Below are 13,457 nucleotides of genomic sequence, written 5' to 3'. Positions count from 1 at the left end.
GTGGTTTTAAAGGTGCTTTAAAGGTGCTTTAAAGGTGCTTTAAAGGTGCTTTAAAGGTGGCTTTAAAGGTGCTTTAAAGGTGATTTAACAGCAGTATCCTGATTATGTCATGCCTAAAATATCAAAATATTTTATAGATAAAAAATTACAAAACAAACTAAACTGTTGCAATAAATTAAACATTGAGTCAGAGCAAAAATCTGTATTAAAATTTGAGTCTTCAATACTGTATGAAGTGGATAGATTAAAAAAATTTGGATAATGATTTCTTTAAAAAAAAATAAAAAACCATAAAAAACTAAATAAACAGAAGATATAAACATAAACATAGTTTTGTATTTTATATTTACATAAACTGCAGGCAGTTGTTGTTTATTTAAGCCACGGACTGGGTTGAAATAAGTTTGTATAAAATTTATTGATTGTTTTTTCATTTTTATTTCATAAACAAACCTTAAAGTTTCTTTCAGGGTATCATAACTTGTCGCCCACTTCAAAACTAAAACCTAATCATCATTCACAAAATAAAGCTTTGTATTGTAATTATTAAACAATACTACCAAGTTATGGTGATTCGAATTAACCTTTATCATATTATTGTTGTTTATCACCATCAATTCAACTCTTTTACAAATTTTGAGTCTTTTTGAGTCTCAGAATTTCATCCAACAACACCATCAGCATGAAGAATTGATATTTATTTATCAGATAAACAATAAATTAAAACCTATGTTTGACTGATGTACTCTATCAGATATTTAAATTATTACTAAATTATGTAATATAAAAATTAGTAACAGTTCAAAATTATTATCAACTAATTTTGATGATACAATAAAAAAAATAGATGTTGAAAAAAAAAGACGCCTTAAATATGCTTTTTTTGTCATAAAATGCTTTAAATATTTACTGTAGCATTATATTAGTAATACCTAAATTTAGTGCAAAATACTAAGACAATAATGGTTCTTTAACTTTTTTTTTTATTTTATGACATAAAAACAAAATTATAGATAAATTAAAATGACTTATTAAACAGTCATTAAGAGTCAACCCTTGAATATATTATTTGCAAATGGTATAATAATGTACTCATTGCCATTATTAAAACAAATACATTTATTTACGATCTTCACACTAGTTACAATGATATTAGACAGAGTATAGATACCTATACCAATTTAACTGGAAGGATAAGGATGAACGATTACCATGCTACGATTGACAAATTAAATCTTTTTTTTTAAACTATTTTTTTATTTTTAAATTAAAACTTTTTGATAATTACCACTCCATGATAGACAAAAATTATGCTTATTAAAACAGCGCATTACAAAAATTATTTAGTAAAATGTTTTTCTTCCGAGTTTTAAAATTCCGTAAAATTTAAGTCGACTAAGGGCTAGCCCTGATTTTGCTCTAATCAATCCCTTATTAGAATTTGCCCTAAACAAACCGTAATGTTTAAAATTGATTTATATAAACTAAACTTTATCAAAAAAAGTAAGATAAGCTATTATAAATGTATATCGATAAAAAAAAAAAGGCCAAAAAAATTTGCCCTTAATATACTCTTAACCCTTAAGGAACCATTAAGGGTCTCTCATGTCATTTTAAGGCAGGAAGTCATAAGTATGTTTTGCCTGGAACATTTATAACAGGTCCTTTAGAAAAACAGTTTGCGAAACTGAGACAAGAATCGGGAGGTACATATTTCATCACTGTACAACAAATACTGGTGAAAGTTGGTATTATAAAAAAAAAAAAACTACTTTTGCAATTAGACAAATATGGTGTTAATCTTGATTTTACAATAGGACATTCTTGTGATTTTTACTTAAATGAAGAAAAATGTTTGATATTTGATAATTTACCAAAATTACAAAATATATAATCTAGATGTAAAAATTACTCTAATTTACATTAGATGTGAAAATTACTCTAATTTACAAACCAATCGTGTAGGATTAACTGTACCTAGTGATTACCTGTGCAATCTAATGATGCTTGTATCAGAATCCTATCAATTAAATATGAACATAACCATGGTGTTATACTTTCAAACATTTTCTTTAAAAACTATTGTAATTTGTATTCTCCAAGGTTTGACAAAGAACCAAAACTTTTAAAAGAGTGGTGTTAAATATCCAAGGACAACAGCAACTGCTTTCTGTTAAATTTGAATAATTATACCACATATAGCTAATAGAATAAAAAAAATAAAAAAAAAATTTTTATTACATTTTGTTGTTTTGTTTATTCTTCTTTAAAAATAAATTTTCCTGTTTAATTCAGGTTATTTTTTCTGTGTTTTTTGTTTAAAAAAATTCGTCTCCAGTTTATGACCTCATCCATACGTTACTCGAATAAGAATACTCAATGCAACTAAGGCATAGAACAAACAAACTCGTAAAAAATAAAAGCTAATAATTTTAAACAAATCCAATGAGTTGTTAGTGGCAAACCGAAAAACTTTTTATTTATTGGTATTTAATTTATGCAAACAATGAATTTGCAAATAATGGCAAAACATAAACAACCGAAGTGTCTATTAGAACAGTTTTGCAGGAGATATATCAGCATAATTATAAAGATGTCTTGAAGTGTTTTTTTGATATAATTTATGAACCTAATTACAATTTAATACATTTGTGTTGGTATATTTAAAAAAAAAATGCTACTTTTAAAAGCAGTTGAAATGAATTATGTAATATATATTTCATTTTGTGCTGTGCAAACAACAAAAAGTATTTATCTTAACTGAAGTCATAATAGCTATTTGTATCGACTTTGAGTTCAAAGATATAATTGTTTTTATAATAATAAGTTAAAAGTAACGTTTAAATTATTGTTATAAAAATAAAAGAAACCAAATGTCAATTAAAGTTTACTATTGATATAAAAGCGAAACAAGTTCAAAAATGAAAGTAAATTGTTATAATTGATATAAAATTTACTGCCTGTTTTTTAATTGTTTACGAATTCTGAATGTAATAATTTATTTTTTCAAGATGGCTGAATAAGTCCTAAGTATTTCAAAAAATGATATTAAATACCGAAAACAGTTTTTTGAATGGGGCTAAAGGTATTTTTGCATAAAGTTGTTTTTGCATAAGTAATTTTAACTTATGCAAAAACGACTTTTGTAGTAAAATTAACACTACCATAGGTTATCTGAATCTAACGTGACACAATTGTTATAGTCAAGCCCCAAGGTACTTTATGTTGAAAATTGCATCTTTACTAAATAAAACTACGCTTGATGATTTGTTATAGTCGCATTACTTTTACCAGATTATAATATTAGTTAAAGTAATCTTTCCATACATACCAAAAATTATACTTTTTGATGAAAAAAGTTACATTATTGTAATTGAAAAAACTTATATTTTTGTTCGGAAAAACATGTACCATGCCTTAGTTGCATTGAGTAGGCCTGTTATAAAGTCGCCATGACTTATCATAACTTAAATCCTTAAAAGTTAAATTGTGTCATTAGCGCATTTAAAAAAACCGCATCGTAATGAAATTTAATTTTAAACCACGTTATATATCTTTTAAACAAATAGTTATAACAAACATTACAAATGAAATCAGAATAAGTTATTAACAGAATTTGGAAAAAGATTATTTTTCCTTAATATTTTAAAACTAATTATTTAAAACCAACTTAATAATCTTTGGTTTGCTTTCTCACAATTTTGTTAATTAAAATAAAATTTTTATTCTTGAATATTTAAAGTTACAACTAAAAAACTTTAAAAATTATCAAAACTTTAAATTAAATTTTTAAATAAAAAAAAGCCTAATCTTTTTAAGCATTTTTTGTATTTAAATTTCAAGTATGAAAAAAATAATTTAACAGTATTTTTTTTTGTTGTTTTTTTTTATAAAAAAAAAAAAAAAAAAAAAAAAAAAAATTTTACAATTGCGATTAAAATGTTTTTTTACGACAATTCATTACAACCTAATGTTTTCTGTCCGCATAAACTTAATATATCAAATTAAATATATCAAAACTAAATATATCAAATTTAATTTAAATTTAAATTCCAGAGTTTGGCGTAACATTTGCTTTTTACAATAATTCATTATGACTTAACATTTTTATAAATAAATTCCGCTTAAACTGTCAAAACTATAAAAAGACAATTTTAAATCGATAAGAGCTTCACATAACGTAATGACAAATTGCCATTTTGTACGTAAACTGTATGTAATGCTTCTAAATAAATCAGGCCTCGACAGGAAGCGAGAGCTTTAGCTCTCACTCTTGCCCACACTCCCCTAAAATGTTTTACAGGAGCAATTTACAGCTCTCGCAAAAGTTTTTTTTTCTCTCTCAAAAGTATTTAGTACAATAATCATTGTAACTAAAATGAAAAACACAGTCAAAAAAATTTATTTAATTGGATAATAAACAGGCACAATTTTTGCAAAAACAAAATTTTACATCTAAAGAATTTTTCATGTCGCAATAAATGACACTTGTTATGTGTATATTAATGTGACATTAACGTTGCAAACATATGCTTGTAACAAGTATAAAACCAAATTTTTTATTTATTAAGCAATTTTTATATAAATAAACAGCTCTCATAAAAAACAGTTGAGAGGAGCAGCTTGCATGGCTTGCCATGTTTGTTTTAGGAAAGCTTTTTTGCGGTCTCGTGCTTATTTACTCCTGCTGAGGCCTGATAAATACTATAAATGTTAAGTAAAGACTAAATAAAAGCATGTTTAGGTTAATAGTCTGATGTAATACTAAAATAGCCAGCTGCCAAGGGCTTCAGTAAATACATCGACTGACAAATATGTAAAACATGCAAGAGAGTGCCCGCTACACACACTTAGAGTTTCTTCCCTTTTTTTAAAAGCCATATATAATGTATGTATGTATGCAGTGCTGTGGTTAGTGGGTCGAACCCCCCCTCCCCTAAAAAAACAACAACCAGTCATTAGGGCCCTAAAGTTTTGAAAAATTTTCCACAATATAATTACTAAATGAAAAAAACAAAAAAGTATGTATGTTTGTATGTATGTATGTACTTTTTGTTTTACTTTTTCATATTTAATAACAATATAATATAACAATATAAAAGTTAAAAAAATTAGAGCTCTTTAAAGTTTAGAAAAGTGTGTTTAAAAATTTTGGTATAAATATTTAACTAAAATAAAAAATTTTAGAACTAAAAACTTGTAATGTTTAATTGTAAAATCAAAAATTTAGATAGACAAAAAAACCTCTATACAACAATTTTATTTCTACTGTGATGGATTGAATAAGTTTTTGTATATCGTCGTAAACAATAACAACCAAATAATTTTCGCATACTATTTGATTTATATACTATTGAATGCTTTTCTTCAATGCATTGAGAATGGCAATCTGCTAATTTTTGTATGCTGGATTTGATATCATCACTAATACTACTATGACGCATATCCATGAATGATGTAACTTTTTGAATGCTATTTTGTGTAATCAATGTCTTTGGGTGATTGTTTCCTAAAATTTCACTTCGCAGTTTTTCTACTTCAGTGTATATATGTAATGCTTCTTCATATTTACCCATTTTTTCCAGACAAAAAGCAAGATTGTGTTTTGTTTCTAAGGTTAAAGGATGATTTCCACCTAAAACCAACACTAATAATTTTTTAATTTCAATATATTCCTGGAAAGCTTTATCATATTGGCCCGTATTGATAAAGTAATTTGTTTTATTATGTTTTGTTTTTAATGTAGAAGGATGACTGTTTCCTAAAAATTTGATTTTAACCTCTTCAAGTTTAGAGTACATTTGGTATGCATCTTGATGCCTACCCAAACAATCCATACAAAGTGCTAAGTTATGCTTTGTATCTAATGTTGAAGGGTTATTTTCACCTAAAACTTCTATCTTTAATTTTAAAAGTTCATGATACTCTTGTAACGCTTCATTGAATTTGCCTAAATTAATCATACAATTGGCTTTGTTATGCTTGGTTTCCAATGTTTTAGGATGTTTTTTACCAATTGTATTTAAAGACATGTACTGCTTTTCTATAGCACAATATATCTTAAAAGCTCCAACATAATCACCCATACCATCCATACAAAGGGCTTTGTTATGTTTTACTTTTAAAGTAGATAAATGGTTTTTCCCAAACAACTTTGATTGTAATTTTTCAAGTTCAGCATATACAGGAAATGCTTTTTCAAATTCCCCCATGTTATAAATGCATTGTGCTTTAAGATGCTTTGTATCAATAACAAGACTGTTATTTTTTCCATAGGTAACTGTTTGGAAACATTCAATTTCTTCCAAAATTGCTAGAATGTCTTTAAACAAACCCTTGTTTTGCAATAAGCAAAATATCTCTTCAGCATGTTCATTAAAATCACTAGCGACTTTTGCTTTGTTTTTCAAAAATATATGTAAAAAATGTTTGTACCAATCAAGTCCATAGTCGTAATGATCTTTTACCATATTTAATTTTTGTTTTATAAAAGAGACAACCATATTATAATACTTTTGTTTGTTTTTTTGGAAATGGTAACATGCTATTTGTGTTATATCGTGCATCAAAAGATAATCTTTGTTTAAATTGGAATCACAGCAATCACCTAAAAGTGAAAAGTTTTTTAGAATATTAATTGCATGATAGATCTTAGCACTGTCATTTTGTTTTAAATGAAATGAAATCTGTTTAACAAACGTCATTGTTATATTTTTACCATCACAATATGATAAAAATTTTAGGATTTGCAAAGAAAGTTTTTCATGATTGATTTTAAGTTTTTGTAAAATAATTCTGATTGAAAGAACTGCTGATTTGGCATCTTGCTCAGTATGAATAAATTCATCAAGTATATCTACTGGATTGTCTTTAAATAAATCTAAATATTCTTGTGGAGAGACATGCGTGTTATTTATATATGTTATAGCTTGGTGTAGTGCGAGAGGATGATATCTTTTTACTTCAGTTATTTCTTTTAATATCTTGTCATCTTCAGTAGATATATACTTTTTTAAAAACAAAAAAGCATCTTGAGGAGAGAAAGGCTCAATTTGGATTATAATTGCCTCTGGAGACCAACACCTCCATTGTGAAGTTACTAAAGTATACGAATTAGGTTGGTTAGGTAGATATTTTACAAAATTTTTGACACTTGCATCATCAACATTATCATAGACATATAATGTTTTACTACTTTTAAAGTAATTATGGATTTTAGATATAACTACGTCTATGGGAAGACAAAAATCATAAGCCTCTTTGAAATTGAGTCCTAGTTTATAACAAAGATTTATTATTGACATATTTATTTTACCATATGCAGCATCTATCCACACAAAACTATCATAATGTTTGCGATAAACTTCTATATATTTTCGAACAAGCTGAGTTTTTCCAATGCCAGTCATGCCAGTAATAACCAAAAATGACTTTTGTGATTTTGATAATTCAATCATGGCTTGATGTATTTCAAGAAGTTCATCTGTTCGAGCATAAAATCTTGTTGATGGTATTTGAACTCCAAATGTAGAATACGTTGATATTAGATCTAAAACAAAGTCCGGCCATTATTACATTATCTTTGCTGTTAATTTGTAACTGTTTAATTACAAATAATTTAGATTTATGCATAATATACCTCAATTTAATATATTGACTAATTATACAGTGTAATCCATAATATTACTTCCATTTTCAATTATTATAGCTTCATTAAAAATAAGCGATTTTTAATAACAAAGCTTTGAAAAGTCAGTCTTAGTAACAAACCAGGTACCAGGAATACCAATAAGCTACCAGGGCTTGAATTTGACAATTGTCAGAGTTAAAAAATAAAGCTGGAGCCAGGATAGTGGATGAGGCAATTAAATGTGATGAATCGTAATTTTAGTATTATTGAGAAAAAGCAATCATTTTTTTCATAATCATCTTATTTTTTTAATCCTCTGTATTGATCAGTTTGCAAATAACCATGACTTTTTTATTTAATCTATAATAATTTTCATTTAATAATTACAAATGCAATTAAAAATGCTTTGATGCAATTTCAATAAAATTGAGATAATTCACTTTTATTAGGACATACCACACTCTTGCTCTGGCAATCTTACTTTTAATAACTTTTCTTTCAGTAGCAAATTCCTATTTTCATTTTTTTGATTTCACAAAGTTTTACAACATCAAGATTTAAGATTAAAACAAATCAAGAATGATAAAAACATTTGATACAAAGGTTTTACCATAAAACATAGAAATGAGGTCGGCGATTTTTTGTTGACCTTGAACATTTCCAGGTCGGCAGTTAGATCGACATTGCCAAATGCAGTCGCTAATTATATAATTATAATATGGGAGAAGGGGAAGTCTTAATAAGCTTGGGGTGGGTGTGAAAATTTTTTTGAAAACTAATAAACATTCACTCCCATTTATTAAGCACCTAATAGTTCTGATAATACAAAATCTATCATCTATTAAGAAATATTGATTTCTATACTGATTATGCAAAACGTATTGTCAGTATAAAAAAAAGTTTTATTCTGATTTTATTTTATTCTGATAGCACAAAGTCTATTATCAGTATAAAAAGTAATTTATCAACAATTATCAGTATAAAATAATTAATTAAAAAAATTAATATAAAAACTCACTCAGTTCACATTCAGCAACCAAGTCATTTCGGCCCACTTGTTCCAATATTTCTTTAAGACCACTCCATTGTTTTTGAGGATTCCTTCTTCTCCACATATTTAACATTTGAAATGTTACTTCGTATAACATTGAAAAATCAGCTGTTAGAAGATCAATATCTGATTCAGTCAGCAAAAGGAGCCTTGCTACTCTTTTCCAATCATAAGTCAATTTATATGCTAGTAATCGGAAAACATTTTCTGGTATCTTTTCGACTACACATAAAAAAATCAGAAAATATATTTATATATTTTTAGGTATTAAGGTGCCTACACTGAAGAAGTCATTTACCCATTTGGCTCTGAGTCAAAATTCTAATGACTGCACCACAGCTGAATATATATATATATGAATATATAAATATACATAGGATTGCCAATATCCTCCTTTATCCGTAGGAGGAAGAAATAAAAATTCTAATTTTAATTAGCTTAGCACTGCAGTCTCCTATGGAAAAAGAGGGACATTTGCAACCCTATACACACACACCCACGCACATATATATATACACATACATATGTAATGTTGAGTGGTTTAATATTGTAGCAAAATACAAAATGATCAATAATTTAGGAATTCAATTTGAATTTTAAAATAGAGCATTATATAATTTGAAAAAAAAAAAAAAACAATTTATGGGACTGGAAGTTTCATGCCTTGAAGGCAATCATCAGCCATAAAATACAAATTCAAAAATCGAAAAAACAAATTAAAGTGCCATTGATAGGAAATTTGTTTTAGGAAACATATCCAGGGGTCATTTAATAATGTGTTTTGATTTTATTCTTAAAAATAAAACAATCAATAAAAATACAGATGAAAATAAATTTTTATATAGAAAAGCAGATTAAATAGCATTAATTATTTTCTTAAAAGAGTCAATTAGCTTCAGCGTTTTCATACCAAAAATGTTCAAGAAATGTATGAGTTAATTCATTATACTGAAGAAGTGTGTAACATATATGTTCCTATAAATACTTCAAATTCATCATAAAAGAAACTATATCTGAACAAAAAAATTATCTCACTCATTAGAGAAAAAAAGAATTTAAGATACAGAAATTGTTCTCGTAAATGAAAAACTCAAACCATTTTAACCAATATAAACAATTATCAAAAAGAGTTTCATTTGAAATTTCCATAGCAAGAAAAAAATATGAATCAATGATTGTGGAAAAAGCTAAAAAGAAGCCAAATGTATTATATAGATATGTATTAATTCACAACAATATGTAAAAGACTATTTAAAAGCTCTGCAACAACCAAACTGTGAAATAACCCAGGATCCAGAAAAGATTACTGATCTACTAAACATAAATTTTTAAAACATTTTTGTCAAAGAAATAAAAAATGTCCATTTTTCAAAACAACAATTAATGATACCACCTTTAATTTAACTCCTAAAGATATCCAATATGAAGATATTCTTGAAAGGCTAAATAATCTTGATCAAAACAAAGCCTACGGAGTCAACAAGTTACATCCATTAATCTTTAAAAACTGTGCTACTGCTTTTGCTCTTCCTCTAATGCAAATTTTTATAGTCAATAGAAAAAACTCAACTTCCAAATCAATTTAATTCAGCAAATATAACTGCACTATATAAAAAAGGTGACAAGACTGATTCTAGAAATTATAGAACTATATCACTTTCATGTGTTGCTTTTAAAATAATACAAGGCATAATTAAAAATAAGTTTGAAAAATATCTTTATGAAATATTATAGCTAATCAACAGCATGGATTTGTTAAAAAAAAGTCATGTACAACAAATTTACATCTGGATCTCTGGATTATATTACAAGAAATGTTGATCAAGGAATTCCTGCGGATGTAGTTTTATTTGACTTTAAAAAAGCATTTGATACTGTACTACATCAAAGGGTTATCTTAAAACTTGAAACGTATGGTGTTAGTGGCTTAGCACTTCATTGGTTTCAAGCTTTCTTATCTAATAGAAAGCAGAGAGTTATTGTATTGTATAGATAAGCAGAGATGTGTATAGTGAAGTTCCTCAAGGATCAGCATTGGGTCCACTACTTTTTATACTTTATACAAATGATTTTCGAAGTCGCTAAAAAATATTTCAAAATTATATACTTATGACACAAAATTCATGCCAAGTAGTTCTTCTGATGAGTTACATAATAAACTACAATGCGATTTGAACTCTGCTTATGCTTGGACACAAAATTGGTTGCTTAACTTTAATATTGACAAATGTTTAGTTATGCGCTATGGCTATAAAAATAAGAGATATCCAATTTATATAAATGGTTGTAAACTCAACATATCAGATTCAAAAAGGGACCTAGGAGTGATTTTTTCAAATAACTTGAAGTGGAAAAACCAAGTCTTATCGAGTGCAAGTGAAGCAAATTGCATGTTGGGCATAATAAAGAAATCTTTTGTTCAATTTGATGCAGAATAGCTAAAATCTGTATATCTTTCTTTTGTTAGACCACTTCTAGAGTCTGCTGTACCAGTATGGGCTCCTTATCAAAAGCGAGATATTGCTATTTTAAAAAAAAAATACAGTGTCATGCCACTAAATTAATACCTTCAATCAATAAATTATGCTATGAAGATCGACTAGCTTGTCTTAGAATGCCCTCATTAGTTAAAAGAAGAAAACAAGGTAACATAATTCAAGTGTAAAGTTAAAAGGTTAAAAGTTAAATTTAAAGAAAATAAGTCCTTCAAATCTAATTGTACTCATGGCCATAACCTAAAGTATTCTAAAGAATTTTCTGTACATAAATATAAAGAAAATATTTTACTAAATCAAGCAGCAAATTATTGGAATGCACTGCCAGAAAATGTTGTTAAAGCTAATTCAATAAATTCATTTAAAACAGGACTTGATCGATGGGAGTCAAACCATCACAAGACTCAGCTGTCATAGTGTGTTTTAAAATCACACTCACTGGTAGCAGTGCCAGTCACAGCATAAACTAATACTAATACTATATATAATATATAAATAAATATATATATATATATATATATATATATATATATATATATATATATATATATATATATATATATATATATATATATATATATATACAGTCACAGCATAAACTAATACTAATACTATATAAAATATATATATATATATATATATATATATATATATATATATATATATATATATATATATATATATATATATATATATATATATATATATATACACACATATATATACATAGCTATAAAGATAAAAGAGAGTGAGAAAAAAGGGAAACAGTAAATGTAACAAGTTAAATACCTTTAATATCATCAAATTCATTTTTAGACTTTTCCTGATTTTGCTCATTCATCTGAAAACATTAAAACATAGAGAACATTAAAAGCATTTAGTTATAGTCATGTGTGTTTATGTGTGCATGCCTCTCTTTAAATGTCAGGGGCAGATCCAGCATTTTTAGGTGTTTTAAATAACTAACTTCCAGACATTGAGCAAACTCCAAATATTTATGTTTATCCAAATAACAATGCTTGGCAAAAAACTGCTATGATAAGAGAAAATTGCTCTAATCATAACAAACTTTTGCAAATTATTCTTATATGACATAAGTATGAATATTTAAATATTTGGAGTTTTCTCCATGTCTGGAAAATAGTTATCTCAAACAACAAAAAGTGCTGGATACACACCTGAATATACAAATATATGTGCATACATATGTATAAATATATATATATATATATATATATATATATATATATATATATATATATATATATATATATATATATATATATATATATATATATATGCATATATATATGTATATATATTCATGTATATAACTTTACAATATGTAAAATGTTAGGGTTTTATTATTTTTTTTAATTATAATTTTTTACTTATTTTGTGCTCAAAATGAATTTTAGAAATATATATATTTATATATATATAAATATATATATATATATATATATATATATATACATATATATATATACATATATATATATATATATATATATATATATATATATATATATATATATATATATATATATATATATATATATATATATATATATATATATATATATATATATATACATAAATACATATATATACATATATTTCTAAAATTCATTATCAGCACAAAATAGGTAAAAAAATTATAATTTAAAAAAATAATAAAAACTTAAAATTTTACATATTATAAAGTTGGACCTTAGTAAATCATTGCATATAATGATTTAACTTTGTAACTTTAATTCAAATACAATTAAAATTGCAATTTATGACCAAAAAATGATAAAATACAGTGTAAAATACAATAATAAAGGCATTAAAAAATTTAACAATAACTAAATTAGTCTAATGTTTAACAAACTTTGAGAAAGTGAAATTATAATTATGTTAATTGTATATAAAGTTAAACTTTGTAATGAATGCTTCTGCTTATTCATGATTGGTTTTTACTATTCAATGAAAAAACTTTCTTTTATTTTAGGCTCAAATATATGTAGCTAAGATTAGTTTTAAACAATTTTTAAAAAGAAAAGGTCTAAAAAATACTGATTGATTGATAATAATTCAACCGATTGATTGTTTTTTATAATGGATTATGCACCCAGTAATCTACCATTTAATCAATTTGATTGAATGATTGATTTTCGAGGCAGAATCTAGAGAAAATAGAGAAACAATCGTTATAATAATAATTGACAAAACAATATTTGTTTCAGCTACAAAAACTTTGCAAATGTCTCATGGCAAAAAATTTGAGATAAGAAAA

General features: G+C 25.8%; 1 protein-coding gene across 1 annotated transcript; it reads right to left on the bottom strand.

Moving 5' to 3' along the window:
* Positions 1 to 4,958: 4,958 nt before the first annotated feature.
* Positions 4,959 to 12,020, bottom strand: LOC136091475 (uncharacterized). Its single transcript, XM_065819088.1, has 3 exons — positions 11,966 to 12,020; positions 8,649 to 8,903; positions 4,959 to 7,549 (listed from the first exon to the last, which is right to left on the bottom strand). Exons 1-3 carry the CDS (start codon positions 12,015 to 12,017, stop codon positions 5,247 to 5,249), a joined length of 2,610 nt encoding a protein of 869 aa, XP_065675160.1. The 5' UTR covers positions 12,018 to 12,020; the 3' UTR covers positions 4,959 to 5,246.
* Positions 12,021 to 13,457: the final 1,437 nt, after the last annotated feature.

The sequence above is a fragment of the Hydra vulgaris genome, chromosome 15 (genome assembly GCF_038396675.1).
Source record: "Hydra vulgaris chromosome 15, alternate assembly HydraT2T_AEP".
Lineage (NCBI taxonomy): Eukaryota > Metazoa > Cnidaria > Hydrozoa > Anthoathecata > Hydridae > Hydra > Hydra vulgaris.
Note: the sequence above shows the minus strand (reverse complement) of the source record. Positions and strands in the feature narration are given on the sequence as shown.